Genomic DNA, 27,356 nt, shown 5'->3' with positions numbered 1-27,356 from the left:
TTTCTTAAAGATATCCATAAAAAGTGTTGTTTAAAGTTTGCCACAAGCCACCTGGGAGACTCACCAAACATGTGGAAGAAGGTGCTCTGGTCAGATGAAACCAAAATTTAACTTTTTGGCAACAATGCAAAACGTTATGTTTGGCGTAAAAGCAACACAGCTCATCACTCTGAACACACCATCCCCACTGTCAAATATGGTGGTGGCAGCATCATGGTTTGGGCCTGCTTTTCTTCAGCAGGGACAGGGAAGATGGTTCAAATTGATGAGAAGATGGATGGAGCCAAATACAGGACCATTCTGGAAGAAAACCTGATGGAGTCTGCAAAAGACCTGAAACTGGGACGGAGATTTGTCTTCCAACAAGACAATGATCCAAAACATAAAGCAAAATCTACAATGGAATGGTTCAAAAATAAACATATCCAGGTGTTGGCCAAGTCCAGACCTGAATCCAATCGAGCATCTGTGGAAAGAACTGAAAACTGCTGTTCACAAATGCTCTCCATCCAACCTCACTGAGCTCAAGCTGTTTTGCAAGGAGGAATGGGAAATGGGAAATGGGAAAAAATGTCAGTCTCTCGATGTGCAAAACTGATAGAGACATACCCCAAGCGACTTACAGCTGTAATCGCAGCAAAAGGTGGCGCTACAAAGTATTAACTTAATTAAGGGGGCTGAATAATTTTGCACGCCCAATTTTTCAGTTTTTGATTTGTTAAAAAAGTTTGAAATATCCAATAAATGTCGTTCCACTTCATGATTGTGTCCCACTTGTTGTTGATTCTTCACAAAAAAATACAGTTTTATATCTTTATGTTTGAAGCCTGAAATGTGGCAAAAGGTCGCAAAGTTCAAGGGGGCCAAATACTTTCGCAAGGCACTGTAATAATCAAAAATTGATGTAATAAATGTATCACTAGCCACTTTAAACAATGCCACTTTATATAATGTTTACATACCCTACATTACTCATCTCATATGTATGTACTGTACTCTATACCATCTACTGCATCTTGCCTATGCAGTTCGGCAATCGCTCATTCATATATTTTTATGTACATATTCTTATTCATTCCTTTACACTTGTGTGTATAAGGTTGTTGTGAAATTGTTAGGTTAGATGACTTGTTACTTGTTATATTACTGCATAGCCGGAATTAGAAGCACAAGCATTTTGCTAACCTCGCATTAACATCTGCTAACCATGTGTATGTGACAAATAAAATTTGATTTGAATTAGCCGATCAGAAGCTTCTAAAGCCATGACATCATTTTCTGGAATTATCCAAGCTGTTTAAAGGCACAGTCAATTTAGTATATGTAAACTTCTGACCCACTGGAATTGTGATACAGTGAATTAATCTGTCTGTAAACAATTGGAAAAATGACTTGCGTCGTGCACAAAGTACATGTTCTAACTGACTTGCCAAAACTATAGTATGTTAACAAGAAATTTGTGGAGTGGTTGAAAACGAGTTTTCATGATTCCAACCTAAGTGTATGTAAACTTCCGACTTCAACTGTAGGCGTACAGAGGCCCATTATCAGCAACCATCACTCCTGTGTTCCAATGGCACGTTGTGTTAGCTGATCCAAGTTTATAATTTTAAAAGGCTAATTGATCATTAGAAAACCCTATTGCAATTATGTTAGCACAGCTGAAAACTTATGTACTAATTAAGAAGAAATGAAACTGGCCTTTAAACTAGTTGAGTATCTGGGGCATCAGCATTTGTGGGTTCAATTACAGGCTCTGATGGCCAGAAACAAAGACCTTTCTTCTGAAACTTGTCAGTCTATTTTTGTTCTGAGAAATGAAGGCTATTTCGTCCTAGAAAATTTTCAGCTGTGCTAACATAATTGCAATAGGGTTTTCTAATGATCAATTAGCCTTTTAAAATAATCAACTTGAATTAGCTAACACAATGTGCCTTTGGAACACAGGAGTAATGCTTGCTGATAATGGGCCTCTGTACATCTATGTAGATACTCCATTAAAATAAGCCATATCCAGCTACAATAGTAATTTACAACATTAACAATATCTACACTGTATTTCTGATAAATTTGATGTTATTTAAATGGACAAAAATTGTGCTTTTCTTTGCAAAACAAGGACATTTCTAAGTGACCCCAAACTTTTGAACGGTAGAGTATAATGTTTGACTAACACAAAGTAATTTCAAACCTTGCTTACATTTGTATATAATCAAGTTGTGTCTCTCTATTATGTGCGGGAATACTTAGGAACAGATTTCTTAAATTAAAATCCCTTGGAGCTGATTTCCTGTTTTTATTTTACAGTCTTATGTCCAACAATGAAAATTCCACACACTAAAGTACTTAAGGGGCCAACTAAAATCGCCCGCGGGCCATCAGTTTGGGAACCCTGTTCAAGAGGTTTCGTCCTTTCGTTTTTCCTTGGCACTGCTGTTAACCTCCGCCTAGTTGTTGTAAAGCCCTTTGTGACAACTGTAATGATAACATTTGTTTAACTTTGTCTCATCTGTGGACACGTGAAGCGCCACAGTCCTTATTTGGGAAATTTGACAACAACACCGCATGTCTTCTTCAAAATTCCGTGGCCCTTTTGTTCTGTTTCCTTAAGAGTGACAGTGCCAGCGTGCATCGTAGCGCGAGCTGTATCTCGTCCACTGAGGACCGGAGGAGTAGGTGAATTCTGCGCCATAGACGGAGGCGTTCGTATTGAGTGGCTCCCATCAGTGGCTTCACAACTGCGCAATAGGAAAGCTGAATCACTCATCCCGACTGTTTCGCTACTCAAATGTTTTCCATCTTCGTTTGTCAGAGGTAAGCTGGAGGGACAGTTATCGATAGCTATACTCTCCCAGGCTGTTTGTTTGAAAGGCTATTTGTTGTCTATTTAAGCGACGGACCTTGTCTAGTAAACATTCTAATTCAGAAGCTTCTCTCTGCGCCATAACTTGATTATTGAAAAGCTTACATAATGCCGTTGAAAAGCAACGAACAATCATATTTCACTCTTAATGTGCATGAGAAGGGATATATAGGTATCTACAGTCAAGCTATAGAAATGTAGCCTACTTATTCAAGTTACATAAAACTATTAATTTAGACTATAATGCACATGTTATTGTAGGCTACTGGGCGATCCACCTTTGTGGTTTTATTTTAGTATGTGAATTTAGTTAACCAAGTCCCCCCCAAAAAATATAACTTTTAGAGGACATTTCCATAGGTGGTCATGCTATAGTGTTTTTTCTTTAATAAATGAGTTGGTTATTACTTACTCATTTTATGAATCATTACCATTCTCAAAATGTCCACTTGGTTGTGTAAATATGGCGTCGCATTATCACGTTTAAATGCCACGTGAAGTTGCGGCGGGAATTGGGAAATTAACTGAATGCGGAATTGGCATATTCCCACTCAATCTCACACACGCACACACACACTATTCCCAATTTGTTTCACTAGTTTCTGTGACGCAATATGGATTGTTGTCCACAAGGTGGCGATATCTGTGCATGGATGATATAGCTGCCTACTTTAGTGTGGAGGTCTATGATTATTTTTCGTACAGTTACACGTAGGCCTGTTTAGTGCAGATGATTGAATGTGATTATTGTCTAATGTAGATTATTACATGTTTATTCTCAATTAGTGGTTGTAATTCACTAGTAATTAACTACATTTCTCAGGGTTTGGTTATTGGCCAGTTGAGCCATAATTAATTTTCAGAATAAGATACTAGATCATATAACTTCTGTCAGTACCAATCTAATCAGGTCTCAATTTAGTACTTCTCTATTTGTTTGTCATATAACATGGGCTCCGGGGAGGTGATCAGTGGGGTTACAGAACGTTCAGATGAATGGTACATGGAACGGACATGATGATTCTGTCATGTAGAAAGTGTGCCCTCCTTAACATGAGCCAGCTCTCAATCTGTGTTACTCTCTGATTTAAATGATCAATGCAGTGTTTGCTCTAGTCAGCTGCATGCTATTAACACATGCTAATCACTGTTTCATTTCTCTTGACAGTGGGTGGTGGCAGGTAACGAGAGGTGAAAAATGGCACCGCCTTTGTAGACACCCTGTCAGACACCTACAATTGAGTAGCAATTTCTGTGGGCCAATAGCAGAGAGCGATGCATCCACACCTAGGACAAGGGTGGGCCATAGGAGAAGAGGACAGAAGATGAGATGTCAGCTATAGCCAATGGAAGACATGGTTTGATTGACTTGCAGAAGATGAAGTCCAACTAAGCCAATAGCCTCCAAGATGAGGTGGGTTTCCAAATCTGCTCAGCCAATGGGAAGGGAAATGTCATCACACGTTAAAGAGATAGCTCAACCAAATTATTAAAAATTCAAATAGTCTTTGAGCGCGAAGAGATTGTCTGGTCCACATTCCTGTATACATAGCCACAGCCACTATTTGCATCCTTTAGCATAGGTACCCAAAATAAAGGAACCCATGATAATAAATCGAACATGCTCTTATTGGCATTCACAAATCATCTCTTGCTACAAGTCTCAATGCTTCGATTACAACCGATTCCCCGCCACAGATTCTTAATATTGTGTCTGGATGCACAGCACTGTACAATCCACATTATGCAGCCACAGCACACACCATGGCTGCCATTATGTTGTATGCAGTATGTATAGCGTATACAAATAAGTAGGCAGTGATTTGCTTTTCAAGATGCCCCAGTGGTAGAGAGGGGCACACTGCATTCAAACTGTGTGTATGTGTGAGAGCCTTGGATGAGTGTCCATGTTACACGGCTCGTACATGGAGGGTGTAATGTTCAGTTTCCATGGTGAAAATGGAATCCAGCCTCTGTGGAACTGCCTGCTGATTGGCTCATATGGCCACATGGGGTTGTGCTGTGAGCAGATGGTTGGCCAATGGGGTAGAGACAGCATTGGGGCTGTTGCTAAGGAGAGTCAGCTGGACTCTCTCTCTCTCTCTCTCTCTCTCTCTCTCTCTCTCTCTCTCTCTCTCTCTCTCTCTCTCTCTCAGATCTGTCCTTCAGACTGTCTGTGTCTATCCTCTGTCTTTGGTGTATTGGTTGATTAAGGGTGAAGTGAGGAGAGGGGGCCAGTGAGAAGCAGCTCTACTGGGTGTGGGCTTTGAGTCACGTAGGCAAGACCCTCCCCACATAAACCCAATGCCCACTGCCCCACCTTCCCCGGCCCATGTAACAGCCAGCTGACGTCCTGTGGGTCCAGTGCTGGGGTCCAGTGCTACTGGCCTGGTTAGTCGTCCTCTACGACCCTTTGGTCATCCCTCATTCTAATGTCTGTCTGTCAGAGCCTCGCACATAATCACCACTGTCCTGATTAATCACACAGACATCAATTATTACACACATCAGAGCACAGTCTGCGCAGCATCCTACTTTACCATTATGACTCTATATTCCTCCAATATATTATATTAAGAGGATACAGTCTGACAGGTTTCGGTCTGTTTTCTGCAAATGACTTATCACACATGTAATGTCTTACCCTCTGACATAATTGAAACCCCAGTCATTCCATGGCACTACTTTTCTCTTGTGGTGCTTTTAAACTGCAGGTTTTGTGAGCTCTTGCCAAATACAGGGCATTTGAGTTTAATGTCTGAAACAAAGTGCTTGTCTCATACAGTATGGAAGGAGAGAGTCAGTCCGCCTGATTGGAGTACAATGCAACCGATTCCAACATTTTGAATATGGTAAGGGAGTATTTAGTAGGAGTATTACTGTCAGTGCTTAGAGGGCAAGTTCATAACTATCAAGCCATTCATGGAAACCTATACAGTTGCCAGTACTAAGTATGGAGGATGCAGTACGATTTGGGGAATATCTGCTACAGAGAAAATGGAGTCTTTGCTACCTCACTGTGGTGGTTTAAAAATAGCTGCTAGTTCTGTTGGCTTTATTCCAACACACACACACACACACACACACACACACACACACACACACACACACACACACACACACACACACACACACACACACACACACACACACACACACACACACACACACACACACACACACACACACACACACACACACGGATGGGGGTGTCTCTGTCTTTCACTCTGTCTTTGTCCCCTCCTCCTGTTTAGCATAGGAGGATTGGCATGAGACCCTCCTCCCTTATTGGCTGGTGTGAATTAAATGGCGGTGTGGGGGCCCGCCCCTTAGGTCTCTGCACGTGGATCAGTCTGCTGTTAGAGCCTGAGTATCAGAGAGGAGAGGAAACCAGGAGCAGAGGAGAGGGAAGAGAGGAAGAGGAGAGGATTGGGGGAGGAGAGAGGAAAGAGGAAAGGGAGAGGAGCCAAGGGGTGTGTGGAGCAGAAAGAACGAGTAAAAGAAGAGAACAAAAGGAGAGTGCAGGTAAAACAAGGAGAGTGTGTCTGTCTGTTTCTTTGTGTTACTGTACAGCGGCGGTGCAATTGTGTACACATTTGTGCAAATATTGTTTTGGGTCATATATCGGTGCATGACATGACATGTCTTTTGTGTTGATATATTACCACTGCACATACTGTACTATTACTATGCTATATGTCTGCAGATTGTGTGGCACAGTTATGCACTACGAGCACACACACACACACACACACACACACACACACACACACACACACACACACACACACACACACACACACACACACTGTACATAAACACAGTCAGCTGACTTGTGCTGAAAGATTTTTAGAGTAATGGTTATTCCTGTCGTGTTAGTCTCTTTAAGCCTCTGTTTAGACTCAGGCTTTAACTTGTGCTTTACAGCAACGCAGTGTTTGGTCCGTGTTGATGTGTGTGGTTTGGTTGCTGTGATACCGTAGTAAAACAGAGTGTAACCTTACATTTCCGTGCTGGAGAGAGTCCAGTGATTGCAGCGCGTGACCTTGTGTAGGTATTGATAAACATTGTGTCAATAGAAAGTTTCCCGATAGGGAGTGCAGCTTGTCAGTTTATTGCTGAAAGATGTTATTGTATTCCACATTTTTTTTTAAATGTATTGGATAAACCCAGTGTATTGTTCCGAATTTCTATGAAAATTCAGGCCTTTTGATTGAAGCTTGCCAGGGGTTTACCTAGTGTGCAGAGCCCAAACAGGGAGCCTGGTAGTGGGCTAACTTGTCCTCCTTGTGCTAAAAATGGCCGAGCATTTTTGACCCACATTTAGTGCTGTATTTATACACTACAGTGACTCACTCTGGCAGCTGCAAATAGAAGGAGTAAAGAACAGCCTTGTTTGCCCTTGCTAAGTTACAATAACACACCCATGTGGATACAAACACATACTAACACCCTAACACACACACACACACACACTCTGGGCATCAGGGTGTATTTCTTCTCTGGTTTTTAACATTTTATTTCACCTTTATTTAAGGCTAGTTGAGATCAAATTCTTATTTGCAACTGCGACCTGGCCTCTTCAACTCTTCTGTGGTTCACCACTGGTCACCAACCAGTACACCCAACCACTTGACCATGCTGATTCTATGATGAGGTTAATATTCAGTACACTCAGCAGCTGCTAGTTTTCCTCGCAAATAGGTTCCAGGTGGTCGGATTGGTCCGTGTGTTTCATTCATTTAGTGGTAAATATTTCTTTGTTATGAGAGACTCAGCAGTAGGCCAGGGTTAGAGGTCAGGGGTGAGGGTTCAGTGTGACAGCTTTCTGATGAGGTCCCTGCCCCTCCACCGCCCTGCGGGGTCACAGATCATAAAGTTTCTGCCCTGCTGATGCACTTGCCTAGTGATGATCTCCATGACAACCAGTTCTCTGCACATACTAGCACAGGCAGGCTCTCTCTGACACACATTAACGCACACACGCGCAGACACACACTCACACTCATTCACTAACACACAACCACACACACACACACACACACACACTCACACTCATTCACTAACACACACACACACACACACACACACACACACACACACACACACACACACACACACACACACACACACACTCCTTCATTGCTGTCGTCTTTGAAATGCCACCTGGTCTGTCGGTATCGTTTGCAAGAAAAGATGCCCCCCTCGAGCCCCCCTGTTCCAAGCCTGCAGTTGGTACATTCCAGTACTTGTCTGAGGTCTGTGCTTTCTGGAGCATACAGAGGGAGAAGCCTCCATTTTGGAGAGAAAGAGAAGGTAGATGTGAGAGAGGAGGGGAGGGAGAACAGGGCTGTGAGGTTATAAAAAGTTATTTTTAGAAAAGCTATATATATGAATCTCATACGTTCTGCTTGGTGTCAACTCAGGTCAGCATTTTACATTGTCTTACAGACATTGAGTACTTACAGTAGGCTACATACGCATCAGTGTCTCTGCCTGTTAACCTGTGGATGGGAGGCTGTATGTGTCAGTGTCCGTTTGTCTGCTTGCTGCCCTGTCAGTCTGTATTCCAGGTTGATTTGTGCGGTTGTGTTTTGTAGCTGTCACTGAGAAGTGACGTCTCCCTCTTCGCTCAGTTCTCTGTCTCTATTTGTCTCTATGTGTCTAAATGCTCCACATGTTGAACTGGGAATGGGAGTTGGGTATCAGAGCCAGGTCTGGTGTGGTATGGCGGTACAGCCCCCCCCCATATAAGATAGGATCAGTATGCTTCCTGCCTCCTCCTCCACTAAGCAGCTTAGTGACCTCTGTCTGTCTGTGTGACTGCCCTGATTGTAGAGGCTCCGCCATGTTCACCCACACAGAAGGCTGCACATCTGCACTGGGTTGCTATGCCACCAGCAGGCAGATACAAACACACTGTTCAGTGTGTCAGTGTAGCGCAACAGGGTGAGCATTAATGCTGTATTGGAATCTGTTGTCTCTGCCTCTTTGGTTGAGGGACACTACTGTTCTTGTGTCAGTTGCAGATAAGTTTTTTTACATTTACATTGAACCTTTATTTAACTCGGCAAGTCAGTTAAGAACAGATTCTTATTTACGATGACGGCCTAGACCGGCCAAACCCGGACGACGCTGGGCCAACTGTGCGCCGCCCTACGGGACTCCCAATCACGGCCGGCTGTGATACAGCCTGGATTTCGAACCAGGGTGTCTGTAGTGACGCCTCAAGCACTGAGATGCAGTGCCTTAGACCGCTGCGCCACTCGGGAGCCCCAGTTGGGTTTGACAGTGCAAAGACATTCTGCTCTAACGTCAACATTTCTGCTAACTTCAACACTCTAGAGAACGCAGAAGGATTATAGGATGATGTATGCTTCTATTGAGGCAACTCCAATTGGAGAATTTAAAGCACATGACTCCCATTGTCAGAAGACTATTATGCATGGTATTATTCTGCACATTTTCAAGCAGGCTGGTTGAACACTGAGGAAAGCATGTCTGCTAATCTGGAGAGGTTAGTTACTTCCTGTGGAGTGTAAGGTCGTTCTGGGGGAGAGGAAGGGGCTCTCTCACCCCTGGGGCTGACACCTGACTGGAGAGAGGAGAGATGGGTAAAGATGGAGGACGAGGGGGAGTTTACTCTATCATGGTTATTCAGCACAGGAACTAGGGTTGAGCGGTATCCAGATGTTCATACCGTCATACCGTTTCTGTACCATACCGGGGTACACGGTATTAACGGAAGTGCACACAAGGGCCGCAATTTTTAGTGCTGTTGATGCACAAAACAATTTAGGCAACAGGGATCTTCCCCCAGGGGATTCAACTTCTCTGCTGTAACCATGAAGCTTTATCTTGACGTCTCGACACTCAACTAGCAGATGAGCAAACCAAATGCATAGCTGGAGCCCTGGGCTGGAGGACATTTAGATTCCTCATAGTTATTAGAAAGAAGAAGAAATAGCTCGGTATACAGTATAACCGATATATCGCACCAAACTAAAATGATCATAAGTAATAAGTCAGTGGAGAAGCGTCTTGTTTTTAAGATGTGCCGCAGCGGGGATCTTTATGAACAACTGAAGGCCCATATCACCTTATTCTCTTAGGTGTTTTTCTTCCAAAGCAGATGTCAAAAAGAGATGTATTATTAATAACAGATTTTAGTGTTGTTTTACTTCACACAATCCACAGAACAGGTTTTAGACTTGTTTCCCTTTCACACAACCCACAGAACAGGTTTTAGTGTTGTTTTACTTCACACAATCCACATAACAGGTTTTAGACTTGTTTCTCTTTCACATAACCCACAAAACAGGTTTTAGACTTGTTTCCCTTCACACAACCCACAGAACAGGTTTTAGACTTGTTTCCCTTTCACAGGTTTTAGACTTGTTTCCTTTCACACAACCCACAGAACAGGTTTTAGACTTGTTTTTCACACAACCCACATAACAGGTTTTAGACTTGTTTCTCTTTCACATAACCCACAAAACAGGTTTTAGACTTGTTTCCCTTCACACAACCCACAGAACAGGTTTTAGACTTGTTTCCCTTCGCACAACCCACAGAACAGGTTTTAGACTTGTTTCCCTTCACACAACCCACAGAACAGGTTTTAGACTTGTTTCCCTTCGCACAACCCACAGAACAGGTTTTAGACTTGTTTCCCTTCGCACAACCCACAGAACAGGTTTTAGACTTGTTTCCCTTCGCACAACCCACAGAACAGCATCAGAATTCTTGAATGGGTATTGAGTAATAGTATTGAGAATTCCATAATAACAATGGCATTGCCACTCGGAAATCTCAAGGGCCATTCACACACAAACGCACACACACACACACACACACACACACACACACACACACACACACACACACACACACACACACACACACACACACACACACACACACACACACACACACAGCGAAGAAAATGTGTCTCGGTAAGGGAGAGTCTTGCTCTTGGCTCTGGGGTAAATTATATCATTGGTTGCCAAGGATACAGGACACAGTCTGTGAGTAAGAGAGGGAAAGAGAGAGACAAAGAGTGAGTAGCAGACACGTGGAGAGAGATAGTAAGTGGGAGAGCGAGTGAGAGAAGGAGGGAGCTGGAGAGGAATCAGTCTTGTTGAATTGGGTCTGGAGTAGGAGAGGTGACGAGGCGATAGGGGAGGGGCCAGAGAGAGGAAGGCAAAAATAAATTAAATCCGACTGGCTGGTCAAAGGGGGCTGGGCCATCCTCACGCTCTCCCTCTCCCTCTCTGCTTTCTCTACCGAGCCATTCGTTCCCTTTCTTTGTCTGTCTACTGAGGGGAGAAACGCCAGAGAGAACAGTGTGTGTGACAGAGAGGAAAGAGAGGGGGGAGAGGGGAGGACAAGAGCGGAATGAAAAGATGGCAGAATGGAATAGAGATACCTACTTTCTTTTTAGACAATAACCACCTTTCATGTCCTCACATCTGTATCCTACCTGACAGTGGTTTCTCCTCCCTCTCTCCTGTGTTTGTGGATGTGTGTGTGCTGGCTAGCAGAGGGAGTGGACGCCTGTTCTGTTTAACAGGACTTCAGGCTGAAGCTGAAGCTGAAGTGGGCTGCTGCCTCTGTCCCTGAGTGAGTGGCGTCTTCACACCGAGAGCACACAGACGGTGTCCCCTCCTCCCTCTCTCTCTCACAGCACTCAGCAGCAAGGTAAGACCAGAATGATCCTTCACCTCTCTCTCTCTCTCACACACACACACACACACACACACACACACACACACACACACACACACACACACACACACACACACACACACACACACACACACACACACACACACACACACACACACACACACACACACACACACACACATATGGGCAGGGGGTCACAGTAAAAAAACAGGTTTCCCTGGAGAGGGATATGTGTAAGTGAGGGTTATGTGTTTCCCTGGTGACAGAGACACCGGTTACCAGGGAGATTTAGTGAGTGTTGAGGACAGTGATGTCTCTGGTGACAAAGACACCGGTCTCCTTGGTGATAGAGAACGATAGAGGGCTGCAGTTCCTGAAAACTGAAGGACAAGTCTGCTCAGAAGCGACTGACTGACTGAGCTAGTAAAGATGAAATGTGGAGCCACCCTCTTCCTCCACCCTCTACTAACTCAGCTGCACAGCTATACAGTCTCCATTTGTCTTATGAAATGTCCATTCTCTCTCTCTCTCTCTCTCTCTCTCTCTCTCTCTCTCTCTCTCTCTCTCTCTCTCTCTCTCTCCTACTCTCCCTCTGTGCGTTGGAAATCTGCTGTAGGTTTGCCTCTGTTTTGCATTGCTTTAAGTAAACAAATATGCAATCTTATTCATTGCTCAGTGTCATCATACACACACAAGAAATGTCTACATGTGTGTGTTAGAGGTAGTGTGTGAGACACAGCTTGGGGTAGAAATGTAGTGAGGGGTGGGTGGGGGGGAGTGCAGGCTTTTGTGCAGGAAATGGAATCATTATCGATTGCTATGGTGATCTCAGGCACCAGGCAGGCACCACTAGAGGCACACAGATCATTACTACTCTGTATACTGCACTATGTGTGATGTGGCCTGGACAGAGAGGATGTAAGATGAGATATGATCTGTCTATCGAGCATGGTTTCATAGGAGCAATAAATTCTCCATTATTGTAAGTGTGTGTGAGTTTGCGTGCACGTGCGTGCATGCATGCTTAATGTTTCTGTCAAAGAGTATCCACAGTGCTGTGTATTTTGTCAGTTCTAGTGGATGAGTAAGCAAAAGTCTATGCTCTGCCTGTGGACTGTGTGTGTGTGTGCACGTGTGTATGTATGTGTAGGGAGGATGTCAAAATATTTCTCCCCTACACACTCTCACCCACAACCCCCTGAATGAGAGCAATTTCCTGTGTGCTGACATACTATAATCCATCTGCGATCTCACACACACATACACACGTGCTCACACACAGACACACATACATACACACGTGCACACACACACAGGGCTGATATCATGTAACCTTCTCTCAAGGCCCCTCTATAACCTGCCCTCCTAATTCATTAAAGGTGCCTGGAGGCAGACGTGTATATGTACTCACTAGGTCTGACATACATGATGGTGGTGCATGCAGGCCATGGAGCATAGATCTACAAGTGCTAGATTGGATATGCAACTTGGAAGAACCCAATAGAATCGATAAATGAATGCATGGTTTCAACCTTCACAGACATTATGTATCATCTCTCTGGCGATATATTTTATAGCTACATCTCATAGCATGAATTTTCTGGGTTCTTGTTTTGCCTAAATTCTTAGACGTCTTTCTTTTGTATTCTCATTGGATGAGAGACCTGTCTGTCTTCACATAGACAGAGGACCACTTTCCCCATACCCACCCCCATCCATCCAGGACCCCTGTTTGAAAGAGCGATTGTCCGTTCTTCAGGAATGAAGTGCACAGAGGAGGGGCGAGGGGTGCGGCTGAGTGGCCAGACAAGTGAAGGAGGGGCGAGGAGGAGGGGCGAGGGGTGTGTGTTTCTGGCTGCTCTACACACCGAGCACAATGTGTGCTTGTACTCTGATTCACTGGGTCACAGGCCAGTCCCATGGGTCGGAATATTTGTGTTTGACTGAATATAAAATGCTGTGTTTAGCTCAATTTGACTCGATCCCAAACACACAACGCACAGTCGCGCACACACACACACACACACACACACACACACACACACACACACACACACACACACACACACACACACACACACACACACACACACACACACACACACACACACACAGACACCTCTACTGGCACCCAGGATCCTATGGATGGGCTAAAATGTTATTTATTCAGTGTATAGGAAAAGTAGGTAGCTGAAACCATAACAGGCTAAACTGATGTTTTAGTTTAGCATCATAGTGTCTCTATAGCAACATATATTCTAGTTTTCAGCTGTCACTGTTACCACTACTACCACGCAGCTGAATGAACTGGAGTTGGTTTGCATATTAGACGGAGAGAATTTAGGGCCTGAGAGAGATTATTTAGTGCCTGTAATGACCTGCAATGTACAGCTGTCCTTTTGGAACAGAAGATAAACATTCTTCTCCATATGTGTGTTTGCATTGTGCTGTAGTACACAGTCGTATTCTAACATGAATATAAACAGCCTGACGGAGAAAGTCCTCTTTCACTGTCTACTTAAAGTACATTCATACACACAGACACACAGCTCTCTCTCCATCTCTGTTGCTGTCACACACATCCATTTCCCTGATCAACAGTAGAAACAGCAGATCAGCTCTGCCCCTCTTCTCTCTCCGTCTCTCCTGTCTGTGTTGCCTTCATGTTCAGACTAGAATGGTTGGAGAAATAGAGCAGACAGGCCTTTATCAGTGGCTGGCCACAGGCTGCAGTTGCTGCAGGGAGCTGGTGATCAGAGAGGGGCTGGATGCAGGGTGCAGCTCTGGCTGACTGAGGATAAACCACAAACAAACATGAGTGTTCCAGCAGATTAGGAGGCAGACACGGAGAGAAAGTGAAACAGAAAAGGGGAGAGGAGAGTGTTGTGTGTTTGTAGTTGCAGTGAATTGTATTTGTTGTCGTTATAGGATCTTAGACCAGTACCTAAAGGTTGTCTATTGTAGGTGTGGGGGCATTGGCAGTTGTCTGCTGGTGTAAGGAGTTGTGGTGCAGTGTTGGAGGTGCATTAACATGTACAGTGTAGCGAGTCTGCAGAGACTGTGAACGTCAAGCATGATGTGGTTAGTGGTTGATATTTTGGTGGTTTAGCAACTGAACACGAATCTCTCTCTAGGTTGTGTTTGGGTGTTATTGAAGGAAAGACAGATTGGTGTTGTCGTGTAGCCCTCTCAGTTCTACAGTAGAGGGCTTCACAGACACAGACCAAGTGTGGTGAGTATTTCTACCTCTGTGTACAGTACTGTTTGTGTCCATGGCAACCATTTGCCTTCGTGTAGACTACAGTGTGTGTTCATGTGTGTATGTTTGCTCACGTTATACCCTAGTCCAGTAAAAAGTGTGTTTTATCCTGTCTCAGGCTGAATGTATCACCCAGCAGAGCAGTATCATGGACGTAACACCAGGGACTCCTACCCTGCTGGAGGACCTCACAGAGGAACATGGGCCCCCGTCAACAGTCGCCCCTGGGGCCCTCCAAACAGGTGAGACCTCTTCTTACACCACAGTCTACTGACACACCTGTGATGGAGTCTGTGCTGAGCCAATGGTAACCCTCCTTTATCTACTGTAGGTACACCGGAGGAATCAACCAATCCCAGCACGTTAACAAGATTTATGACAGGTGAGTGAAACCTCTCAATTGTTCACATCTTACATTGAGTGCAGAGCACATCTTTGAAATGTTAGTCCACTGTCACCTTGCTGCAGTGATCCCTTAGTGATCTCCACTTTCTCTCTGGAACGTAGAGGGGCCAGGCCCTCCTTCCATGTCCAGGGAAGGGGCCCTCAGAGGGACCAGAGACCAGCAACACGACCCTGGGCGCAGAAAGACCAGGCTTATGAGACCCAGGGCTGGCACCAGGACTCCCCACGGTCATTTCAAAACCATGGCCGCAACCAGGGAGGCTACCAAACAGGACTGGGGGAACCCAACATCATCTGGGACTTTTACAACAACCAGCCTCCCAGAGTGAGAGGGGAAGAGGGCAGCCTATCGACAGCCTATTCTATACTCTACATAACTCATTATTTACTACATACAGTAGTTAGGTTTATGTCTTTTTCTTATTGATTGCATGACTTAAATGATGATAATTGTCTCTCTCAGTATGGGGGTCCCCACCAGCACCAACGGCCCAGAGATCCCCCCGGAGACCTGGGCTCCCCAGCAGAGAGGTGGGCCACCTCAGACCGCTCCAGGGCCTTCCCAGGCAGGATGACAGACCAGGGACCAGGACCATGGAAGCGGCCGCCCCCCCACAAGCACCACCGTGGCCAACCTCCACACCGCTCCCCACACTCACAGCACTCTCCGCCCCCCAAGGAAGACTGCCCTGCCAAGAGGAGCAGGAGCTCTGGCCCTGAGCAGGTCAGTCATTACTTGAGCTAATGATCTTGTTTGCCAGGAGTGGACGGTCCCCGCCCCCCAGTTAGTCCTGTATCAATGCTTGAGGAACATGTCTACTAACCTGATCTAGGATCAGATTTCTCTACTGCTAGACTTAACCATTATGGTGATATCTGATCCTGGAACAGTCGTCTGAAGTCACTCGTGTAGCTGTGATATTTATACAATAGCACCACCTTCTGGTAGGGATCAATACACCTCACCAAGACACTTACTGTTTAGTACTGTTCTCTCCCACCAGCCCTCTCACCGTGGCTCAAAGCATTTATCTGGACCAGACCAGCCACACTCACCACCCCACTACCTCCCTCCTAAACAAGGTTTCTGGAACCAATCATATGACAGACCTGGTTCTCGCACCCATGCTGACAGGAGGACCTTGTCTACCGAGTTACAAGTAAGTCGGTTTATAGTCAATGTTCTTCAAGAGAACAGTGCTCTTAAAACTACTCATTCATGAACAATCCTTTCTCTCTTGTTATTTCAGGAATCCATCAAGTCAAGATTAGGGCGTTTCAACTACAGTACACATCATTCTACCCATAGTCCAGTTCCCCAGGTCCCCTTCGATGGTCAAGGCCCCCTCCTTCCTCCTATCCCCGCCACCCTCCTCCATCCCAGCCCTGTGGCGGTAGCAGACCCCCCCACCATGGATCCTGGGTGGAGGTGTATGGCCAGTCCCAGCCCCCCTCCTCACCAGCAGAACACACCGGCGTGCCTTACAGCCAGCACCACCAGCGCCCCCCATCACCCCCCTCAGTACCTCAGCACAGCCCCCCAGCTCCACGCTCCCACAGACAGAAGAGGAATCAGACCCCCTCCCAGCCCTCTGCTACAGAGCCTCCCCACCGCAACAGCAGCCACAGAGTTTTAGGCTCCACAACCCTGAGCTCCTCCTGCCCCTCTGGCCTCTCCAGCTCCACCACTCCTCGTAAGGCCAGTGGGAAGAAAGACCCTCCACCCAATCAGAGGAATCCTGACACTGCCGCTGGCACACCCCATAAACGGGGACCAAGGACCCCCTCACCCAGTCCCACTCCTCCCCCTCTCGCTGCCTCCCCCACAGGGCTAGGCTCAGAGCCCCAGACCCCACCCAGCTCTCCCCAGGATAGACCTACTGTCAACAACAACAGACCTCCTGTCAACAAGCCAGGGCTTCAGCCTCATCGACACAAACAGACAGAGAGGACCCATAAGGATAAAGAAAGTCGAGCGGAGAGAGGCGAGGTGGGAAAGAGGGAACCAACGAGGAAGATGGAGAAGAAGATGGAGGAGAGGAAAAGGAGAAAGGCGAAAGAAGCGAAAAGGGAGGATGGGGTAAAGAATAAGTTGAGGGACAAGATGGAGAGAAAAAATAGGAAAGAGGAAGGGAGGAAGATGGAGAAAAGGGAGGAGAGTCTTAGGGCTAAGCAGCTGGAGAAAGAGATGGGATGCTCAAAGTCCCCACGTGAATCATCCCTCCCTCCATCAGTATGGCCTTCCTCCCCTAAGACTCAGTCTGAATCTAGGGTTCCAGGGAAGCCAGGCCAACCCTCCCAGACACCATCCACCGCTGGCAAACACAGACACAGAGAGAAGGGCCAAGGAAGAGGTGGAACGTCCCATGACCACAGCTCTCCAAATACCTCAGAGACAATGCCACCTGCTGGCCCGCTTGCCGCCCATCCTAACCAACCCTCACCACATCCATCCAAACACAAAAAGTCAAGGAGGGGAGGGACCCTGTACAAGTCAAACCCAGCTCAACCCAAACACCCCGTCAAGGGCTCACCACTGCCAACCTGTCCCCCACCCACCACCACCACCATTAACAACAACATCAGCAGCACCAGCAAGACCAGTAAGACCAGTCCTCAGCCCACCAGCCCTCCAAAACCTTCTAAATGCAGCACAGAGGGGAAGGCTGATTCTACCCCCTCCACACTCTCATCCAAGACCCCAGCAGCTCCCACTGTGGCTGGGTCAGCGGGATCCATCCCAAGCCAGCAGAACCAGACAGAGAAAATGGGTGTGTGTCCAGAAGGGGGGGTCCTGCGGGCCCCAGATCTCCAGCCTGCGGCGGGGGTGGGCAGTGTGGAGGAACTGGGAGACAACCCCCCCGCCAGCCCCCCTGTGCTCAGCTGGCAAGGCTCCCCAGCATCAGCCCTGAGTGAGGAAGAAGAGGAGGAAGAGCAGGGAGGAGTGATGAGGAGACCCGTCCTGCAGCCCAGCCCCACCCACAGCCCGTCCATCTCACCCCCCCATGGGAACTTAGAGGAGCTCAATGAGAAGGCAGAGGGGGTCAGTGAGGGGAGGGGTGCTGATGAGCTTCGCCATAGCGACTTGGCCAAGCTCTATGGCCTGCCTGATACTCCCAATGGAGTGGAAGAGGAGGATGAGGAAGAGGAGGACAGTAGTGGGGACACTTCATCCAGCTCTCTGCCTCCCCGTCGGCCACACCTCCACCAAACAGGAGTGGCTGATGTCTTCAAGTCTTTGGCCTCGTTCCTGGGGGGCCAGAGGTACACATATCGGGGTGGTCCATTTGGGCGTCCTCCTCCTAGCTCCATGGGAGGAGTGAAGTACTCTTCCTCCCTCGCCATGGACCCGGAAACCAACTGTCAGGACCAGCAGTGTCCCTCCCCGACATCTGACTCCACCACGCCCCCAAGACTCACTACCCAATCACCCACTCACACTACCTCAGATCCGCCTTCTAAACACCGTCCTCCCTTAGACCTCAACCAACCACAACTCTCCGTGGGGGAGCGCACGAAACAGAAGCACGCGAGATTGGAGGAGATTCAGAATGAGAGGAAGAAGGAGAGGACTAAGGGTGTAGACAGCGGGGAGACAGCCGGCTCTCTGAGCGCTGAGCTGAGGTTGACCACCACACACCGCCTCCCTGCCACCACCAAGGAGGAGCGGGGACAGAGGGAGGTACGCAGGCGGACAGGCAGGAAGAGGGTACAAAGCGGTGCAGATGGAAACAGGGAAGAGGATGGGAAAAGGAAGAGAAGGAAACAAGATAGCAGTCATCGGAGGAGTGGAGGCAATGAAAAGAAGAAGATAGAAGAAAAGAGAGACAGAAAATCAGCCTCCTCCATTACGTTGTCCTCATCTACACCAGCACCCAGTAGCCCGGTCAAGCAGCTCAAAGACACTAAGAAGAGCCGTCCGATTCCGGGGAACCTCGGCCTCCAGAGCAAAGATATCCAGGGACAGAAAGACAAGGCGCACACAGGAAACACTGAGCAGGGGGCACAATCGACAGTGAGGAAGGAGGAGAGGTGCAGTGAGCCTGAAACCATGACGTCCACACCAGGCAGCAACACAGACACAGTGGCAACCACAACTAGCACCATCAACACTCCCTCTACTGCTACCCCCACCCCGGCCCCGCCTGCTGCCCCAGTGAGGAGGACCCCCTGTCCCCTGGCTGCTGCTGATTTCCTGAAGCTGAAGGCCCTGTCCATGGGCCCTCCCAAGGAGCTGAAGATCCGTCTGATCAAGGTGGAGAGTGGAGACAGAGAGACGTTCATCGCCTCCGAGGTCGAGGAGCACCGGATCCCCCTAGGAGAGGTCAGCATCAGACACACAGCCAGCGAGGTCATCAGGGCCTGCAAGTGAGTACACAGTACAAGGAAACGTGGGTTAAAGGACATCTTGTTGAATTCTAGCTCTTCATCTGTCTCGTTCTCTGTCTGTTTCAGGGGGGCGAAGGTAAAGGGGAAGTTTCGGGAGTCCTATCTGCTCCGTGCTTTCTCTGTCAAGCCTGTTCTCATCACCGACCCACCCATCCCACGAGAGAAGCTTAACCCCCCTACACCAAGCATCTATGTGAGTCCTCACTCCAGGGGCGCTGCACTGCAGTTGACCCTATGCTTCAAGCTGCCTTGGGGGGAGGGGGGATAAAGCAACACCAACAACAAAAATACATCTCAAGTTGATCTTCTCTCTTCCTGTTCTCTTCTTCATTCTCACGTATCAGTTCTGTATTTGTGCACCACGTTGTTGATGGACTTCTTCTTCTATCGTCTTGTGTGTCTGTGTCCAGTTGGAGAGTAAGAGAGATGCCTTCTCCCCAGTCCTCCTCCAGTTCTGTACTGATCCCAAGAACCCTGTCACTGTCATCCGAGGCCTGGCTGGATCCCTCAGGCTCAGTGAGTTTACGTATTTTGACGTTTCTCCGGGCTAAAACTTAAAGGGCAACTCCGCCACTTTTTAACTTCAAATTCTGTATCTCCGGCACAAAGCAGTGTCTATATGTGAAAACGGTGCGTTCCGATGGTCTGTGGTTAAAAAGGCAAGGTCCTAAATAATGCTTCTTTGAGACATCAAAGGGTAGGAATAAAAGTGTATTTTTTTCAATTGCCAGAGGGAGGGCATTTTCCTGCTCCCCACGTCACTGCAAATGTCATATTGTTTGAAGATCACCGAATTAAAATGTTTTCACTTTTGATGATGTCATCGGGTAGAACTTTTTAACAAAACGTTCAAATCTGCCGTTTTCACATATGTAGGCACTGGTATTGTGCTGGAGGCAATGAAAATGAGGTTGAAAAGTGGTGGAGTTGCCCTTTTAAAACAGCAACATCATTTCAAATTGACTCACTATACAGTACCTCTCTTCTATCACTCCCTCTTTCTCTCCTTCCCCCTCTCTCTCCCTCTGTCAGACCTGGGTCTGTTCTCCACTAAGTCTCTGGTGGAGGCCAATGCGGAGCATGCTGTGGAGGTGAGGACCCAGGTGCAGCAGCCTGCTGATGAGAACTGGGACGCCACTGGTTCAGGCCAGACCTGGCCTTGCGAGAGCAGCCGCTCACACACCACCATCGCCAAGTACGCCCAGTACCAGGCCTCCAGCTTCCAGGAGAGCCTCCAGGTTGGGGATGTGCACATCCACACGGTTCCATACATTTCCCCCCACTTCCTCTCTTTGCCCAGCTAAGTTCATGTGTACTTCTATGTGTCTACAGGAAGAGAAGGACAGTGAGGATGAGGATAAGGAAGAACAAGAAGAGAAGCAGGCTCCGTCCTCTGACCCATCAACCACCGCTGCGTCTGGCGCCAGCAAAGCCAACCCTTCTGTGGTTGCTAGCAAAGCCAACCCTTCTGTGGTTGCTAGCAAAGCCAACCCTTCTGTGGTTGCTAGCAAAGCCAACCCTACTGTGGTTGCTAGCAAAGTCGGCCCTACCCCTATTGCTAACACACTCAGGTCAGAACATCCTTAATAAACTCTTTAATAAACCAAATGCAATACATTTAATCAAAACAATATTCCGACGTTATTGAAGATTTTATTGTTTTACTGAAATACACTTCCCCTTTCCTACAGGCCAGAGGCAAAATCGACTGGAAATATCATCAAATTCGGCACCAACATCGACCTCTCTGATCCTAAGAGGTGAGATTAGCTTTACCCGTGGCAGATTGTTTCAAAGCTCAAAGGACACCGTTGGAGAGGAAGTAGAGTGTTAATATATGTGTGTTACAAGGTGGAAGCCCCAGCTGCAGGAGCTGCTGAAGCTGCCAGCCTTCATGCGTGTGGAGTTCAATGGAAACATGCTGAGCCACGTAGGACACACCATCCTGGGCATGAACACCGTCCAGCTCTACATGAAGGTCCCCGGGAGCCGCACGCCTGGTCAGTGTTACCTGGGTGTGTTTTTAGGTGCGTATTGCACGCATCTGAACACGGGCTTAAATATCTCTGTGTATGTCTGTTTTCAGGCCACCAGGAGAATAATAACTTCTGCTCTGTGAACATCAACATCGGGCCGGGGGATTGTGAGTGGTTTGCAGTCCATGAGCACTACTGGGAGCACGTCAACAACTTCTGTGAGAAGTGAGTGAGGTGTTTTTTTTTTGTGTGTGTGAGGATTTTGCATTTAGTTCAGCGTTTGAGCTGTTCTGCTCGTTTAAAACAAGGCATAGCGGCGACCCACAGAGGATTTGAACCAGAAACTAGCCACTTAGATGCCATCACTGCTCCCTCCTTCAGGCATGGAGTAGACTACCTGACGGGGTCCTGGTGGCCTGTTCTGGAGGATCTGTACCGCTCCAACATCCCGGTGTACCGCTTCATCCAGAGACCAGGGGACCTGGTGTGGATCAACGCAGGGTCCATCCACTGGGTGCAGGCTGTGGGCTGGTGCAACAACATCGCCTGGAATGTTGGACCTCTCAACTGTGAGTTACTAACCGTGTCCAGCAGGGGGAGCCATAGATTTGAAATGGGAGCTGGGTCATACACAGTGCAGAACAGCAGAGAAGAGTGTAGCTTGTAGTTGGCTGTCCATTATTCTCTACCCCAGTCAAGTTATACTGAACAAAAATATAAATGCATCAATTTCAACGATTTTACTGAGTTACAGTTCATAAGGAAATCGGTCAATTTAAGTAAATTCATTAGGCCCTCATCTACTGTGTGGATTTCACATGACTGGGCAGGGGTGCAGTCATGGGTGGGCCTGGGAGGGCATAGGCCCACCCACTTGGGAGCCATGCCCAGCCAATAAGAAGGAGTTTTTCCCAAAAATGGGCTTTATTACAGACAGAAATAATCCTTAAGTTTCATGAGCTGTCCGAGGGTGGCTGGTCTCAGACGATCCCACAGGTGAAGAAGCCGGGCTGGCATGGTTACACATGGTCTGCGGTTGTGAGGCCGGTTGGATGTACTGCCAAATTCTCAAAAACAACATTGGAGGAGGCTTATGGTAGAGACATGAAAATGTTCCACATCCCCCCCCACCCAAATGTAAAGGCCTTTGAAGCCCCCTTGGCCTATCCCTATCCAGAGGTTATTACAATACTAGGCTCATGAACATTTAATTCTCATGACAACAGCTCTGGTGGACATTCCTGCAGTCAGCATGCCAATTGAAGGCTCCCTCAAAACTTGAGACATCTGTGGCATTGTGTTGTGTGACAGAACAACACATTTTAGAGTGTCCTTTTATTATCCTCAGCACAAAGTGCACCTGTGTAATGATCATGCTGTTTAATCAGCTTCTTAATATGCCACACCTGCCAGGTAGATGGATTATCTTGGCAAAGGAGAAATGCTCACTAACAGGGATGTAACAAATTTGTGCACAACATTTGAGCGAAATAACTATTTGTGCGTATGGAACATTTCTGGGATCTTTTATTTCAGCTCATGAAACATGGGACCAACACTTTACATGTTGTTTATATTTTTATTCAGTATACTATTAAAATCCCTCTCCAAATGTACTCTATAGTGTCTGAACACTGCCATTATTTGGCCTTAACACTGCTAATGTGAGCCTTGTGTGTCGTCTTTGCCCTTTCAGCATACCAGTATCAGCTGGCTCTGGAGCGCTTTGAGTGGAACGAGGTGAAGAAGGTCAAGTCCATCGTTCCCATGATCCATGTCTCCTGGAATGTGGCCCGCACTATCAAGATCACAGACCAAGAAACCTACAAGATGGTCAAGTGGGTGTGTGTGCGTGTGCGTGTGTTAGTTATACAAGACTGTGTGGGCGCCTCGTCACCTATCTAGTATGCATGTTTATTTCTTGCTACACCTTACCTTTCTCTCTCTCTCTCTCTCTCTCTCGCTCTCGCTCTCAGACATTGTCTCCTACAGTCCATCAAGCACATCCAGATTCTGAGAGACCAGCTGGTTGCTGCAGGGAAGAAGATCTCTTATCAGAGCCGTGTGAAGGACGAACCAGCCTACTACTGCAACGAGTGTGACGTAAGTCCCTCTCAACAGCCTGTGGATACATGCCTGAATCAGACCCGCTATGAACTACCATGACCCACGTAGCTTACCAACAGTGTTGATGTATGCCTTTGGTTATTTCTGCAGTGAGTGATTGTGTTGTGTCTGTGTGCAGGTGGAGGTGTTTGACCTGCTGTTTGTGACCAGTGAGTCTGGCAATAGGAAGACCTACATGGTGCACTGTGAGGACTGTGCCCGGACTGTGTCCAAGAGCCCCTCGCTGGCAGGAGTAGTGGTGCTGGAGCAGTACCGAGTGGAGGAGCTGATGAGAACCTACGACAGCCTCTGTGTGGTGAGAGACACACACACCGTTTCTCTGTGCTGTGAGGTCATGTCCACCCTATTTACCCCCCCCCCCCCTTTAAGACTTTCGTTCCTTCTCTTTCTCTCTCCAGACTCCATCACCCTGCTCCAAGTGAGGCCTCCTTCCTGTTGTCCAACAGCCATAACCAAAACTCCTACACAGTGGCAGCACAGGCGTCGTCTTCAAGGAATACTACTACTGCTAACACTTGGTGAACAGCCAACCATGTTTACTCAGTGTCGTTTACATCACCGTCGTAAAATATCGTCCGTCAGCCAATTGAATTCCAGCTCACTGTCTTCCCCTCCTACCAGCTGCTGATTGGACTTGAGTCTTGAGATAGAATGACTAGACTGGTACAACTACTCGTTAAAAACATGTCAGACAACTACAGAAAATGTGAACATAGTTAGCACTGAAAAATCAGGTCTTATTTAAAACGGACACTGCTGTGATTCAAAAGCGTCAAGTAGCCGTTATATGGTGCATTAATTCAGGTACTTTTATGCAAATCCAATGGAACTTTTTTACACCAATCTAGTTATTCTACATCCATGAATTTACTGTGTTGCGATGCTAACAGCAGGGGAATCGCTTCACTAGCAAAGTAGCCAATAGTCTCAATGAAATTACATTGTTTTGGTTTTGTTTTCTATTCAGGTGAACTCTGACATTTATAATTCCTGTCGGTATACTCTCTGGGGTGCTATTTCCATTTCATTTCTTCTGACCTAGGTATTTCAAAAGTTTAACCAGCCTAGAAGTACACCTCATTGGCCTTGCGAACTGTATTTAGATGAAAGGGAAAAATGCAAACATGCAGAAAACGTTTTCGAAAAGCGTTAGGAATATTCATTTAAGAAATACGGGTTTACGAGAGGACTAATCTGGTTTCACTCTTTGTTGGAAATCGAGTTTGTTTTATTGTGATTTTAGTTTTTGCATAATAATCCTAAATAATGTTTGGTAGAGAGAGATGTGATTGCTACAATATACCCGAAAAAAGGATCCCCCTTCCTTTTCCTTTTGATAAATGGTATCGTTCTCCCTGTTTTCATAACTCTTTTTCTGGTTGCTTTCTCCTTCTTTTCTGGATTACAGAGAAAATGGAAGAATTGTAAATTGTGACTTTATTTATACATGTATATGTTTTGTTTTCTTAAATGTATTTATTGCATATTGATGGTGCTTCTCTGGGGACACCAGCTATTTTTAAAGTTTCCTATTGTGTGTGGACAGGGAAGGGCAAACAGGGGGAGGTTGGATTTTAATGGTGCTCAACCCCCTCTTGCCTCGCTCAACCCCTCACTAACTGTGTATAAATGATCTATGAATATAAGTCAATGAATATAACTGAAACCGAGAGGTTGGTGCTTAGAACCGCGTCATTACGCTTACTGGTAAATGAATAGAATGATGTCTTTGTACTGTATCTAACTGATAAAAACAATAACTTTTTTCAACTTTTTTGCATTATACGAAATTCATAAAATTGTGACGCATTTGTGATTTTATGATGGATATTATCAGTATTTGTAGTTTTAGCCACTTTTGAACGAGACTTTTAGGGATGTATAGCGAGGTTTGGGTTCCTTCAGTGTTCTGTCCTCATGAGTATCATTTCAAGGTTGTAATCTTGCTCTCCTCTGACTGTTTATTGAAGCTGCACTGTTTTAAAAGAAGAAGAAAAAACTCCTATCAAAGGAGGCCTGATCCAGACCTGTCTCAAACACCCTGTGATGTTTCTGTGACATTATTGTGAGTAATATTAATCCAAATAAAATCAAAATGTTTGAAGGAATTCTTTGAGTAATGTTTGTAATTGAATTGGTTTCCCGGTATTGATAAAAAGCCTTGATCATTTCACAGAGTACGGTCTGATTTATGTCTGAGCTGCAACATCTCTATGGAGGGAGATGTATTCCATCCCTAGGATCTACCCTCTCTTCATCCCCTGCTGATGTCAATGCCTAGCAGCGTTTAGCCATCATGTCTTCTGTCATATCATTATCCACGTCCTGCACTTTGCCTGCTTTAATACAGCACGTCAACCAGAATCTCCTTCATTACACACACATGTCAGTGTTTGGATCAGTGGTGACATAAGAGTGACTTGAATGGTTCTGCTCCCAGTTATTAAGAAAGAGATCAAATGCTAGCAGCGTATTGTTTTTGATGTATCACTGCTGGGGACATGGGAATAGGAAACTTTTAGTTTTTAGAGGATGCAGGGACAACTCACCCTAGACCTACGGACAGAGCAGGATATCCTGGTTCCTAAGACAGGAAGACTGGTCTTGCTCTTCCTCCCGCAACCCTCCACCTCTCAACATACACAAAAGGCTGTATTATCACCTTTCTTTCTTCTCCTCAGCCCCCCTCCTTCATTCAATCTCTCCCTCTCATTCCAGAGGGAGCTCCTATCTGCCCCCTGAAGAAATAAACAAAACTTGCCCAGACTGAGATGAAGAAGAAGAAAAAGGGGGAAAACATCCAATACTAATTCTCGCTCTTTGAACTAAACTCCCACTGGTCTCTTATCAATCTGGTGATCCTCTCCTTCTCCTGCCATATCACTCCGTTCTACCCCATCCACATTTCCTATTCGTTCTCTGAACCTGGTGTTCTGTTTTTCATCAAGATGGCAAGTGCCAGTCCCCTTTCCTTCTTGACCTTCAGCACAACATTAAAACAACTATGTCTTGTATGGCCCAGGCAGCCGCTGTCCCTACCTACCTTCTACATAGTTCATGTGTTCAGTTCTGTGTTCTGTCTCGGGGTCTGTATACTATGGTGCTATTAGAAGCGACGTCTTATCTTTGTGCAATCAGTGAGTCCCCTCCCCCGTCATCTATATCTCACTCAGGAGTAGATAGGAATGTACGGATCTTATGTGGGAAACTATCCATGTTCTGAATAATGTATAGCAAATGTAAAACAGATGTACTGGATCGGATTATCTTGCAATGGAGACACATTGCAAAACGTTAACAGTTTATTCCGTCTTATCACCATCTCACTAAATTACAACATTCCTGTTTTAAATGCTTAAATGTACTTGCTTCAGAAAGTTCGAACCCTACTATTTGTTCTCATTTGTTTAGGATTTTATTATCCACACATTTTCAATATTCGAATGCAGAAGTTAGTGGTTAGTGGTTGTAGTGACTTCAGCAGAAGGTAGTGGTTAGTGGTTGTAGTGACTTCAGCAGAAGGTAGTGGTTAGTGGTTGTAGTGACTTCAGCAGAAGGTAGTGGTTAGTGGTTGTAGTGACTTCAGCAGAAGGTAGTGGTTAGTGGTTGTAGTGACTTCAGCAGAAGGTAGTGGTTAGTGGTTGTAGTA

The 27,356-nt window shown here is 46.3% G+C and overlaps 1 protein-coding gene across 1 annotated transcript; it reads left to right on the top strand.

Moving 5' to 3' along the window:
- The first annotated feature begins 2,665 nt into the window (after positions 1 to 2,665).
- kdm6bb (lysine (K)-specific demethylase 6B, b) lies at positions 2,666 to 25,851 on the top strand. The gene is made up of 23 exons (XM_064981248.1): positions 2,666 to 2,814; positions 4,032 to 4,277; positions 6,197 to 6,388; positions 11,404 to 11,563; positions 14,929 to 15,052; positions 15,142 to 15,192; positions 15,318 to 15,540; positions 15,679 to 15,939; positions 16,220 to 16,375; positions 16,466 to 16,603; positions 16,663 to 19,583; positions 19,671 to 19,797; positions 20,015 to 20,120; positions 20,637 to 20,842; positions 20,937 to 21,175; positions 21,296 to 21,364; positions 21,456 to 21,604; positions 21,691 to 21,805; positions 21,962 to 22,149; positions 23,277 to 23,418; positions 23,557 to 23,683; positions 23,826 to 24,002; positions 24,106 to 25,851. The coding sequence occupies exons 5-23, from the start codon at positions 14,934 to 14,936 to the stop codon at positions 24,127 to 24,129; spliced, it is 5,538 nt and encodes a 1,845-aa protein (XP_064837320.1). The 5' UTR covers positions 2,666 to 2,814; positions 4,032 to 4,277; positions 6,197 to 6,388; positions 11,404 to 11,563; positions 14,929 to 14,933; the 3' UTR covers positions 24,130 to 25,851.
- The last annotated feature ends 1,505 nt before the right edge of the window (positions 25,852 to 27,356 follow it).

Source organism: Oncorhynchus masou, chromosome 12 (genome assembly GCF_036934945.1).
Source record: "Oncorhynchus masou masou isolate Uvic2021 chromosome 12, UVic_Omas_1.1, whole genome shotgun sequence".
NCBI lineage: Eukaryota > Metazoa > Chordata > Actinopteri > Salmoniformes > Salmonidae > Oncorhynchus > Oncorhynchus masou.
Note: the sequence above shows the minus strand (reverse complement) of the source record. Positions and strands in the feature narration are given on the sequence as shown.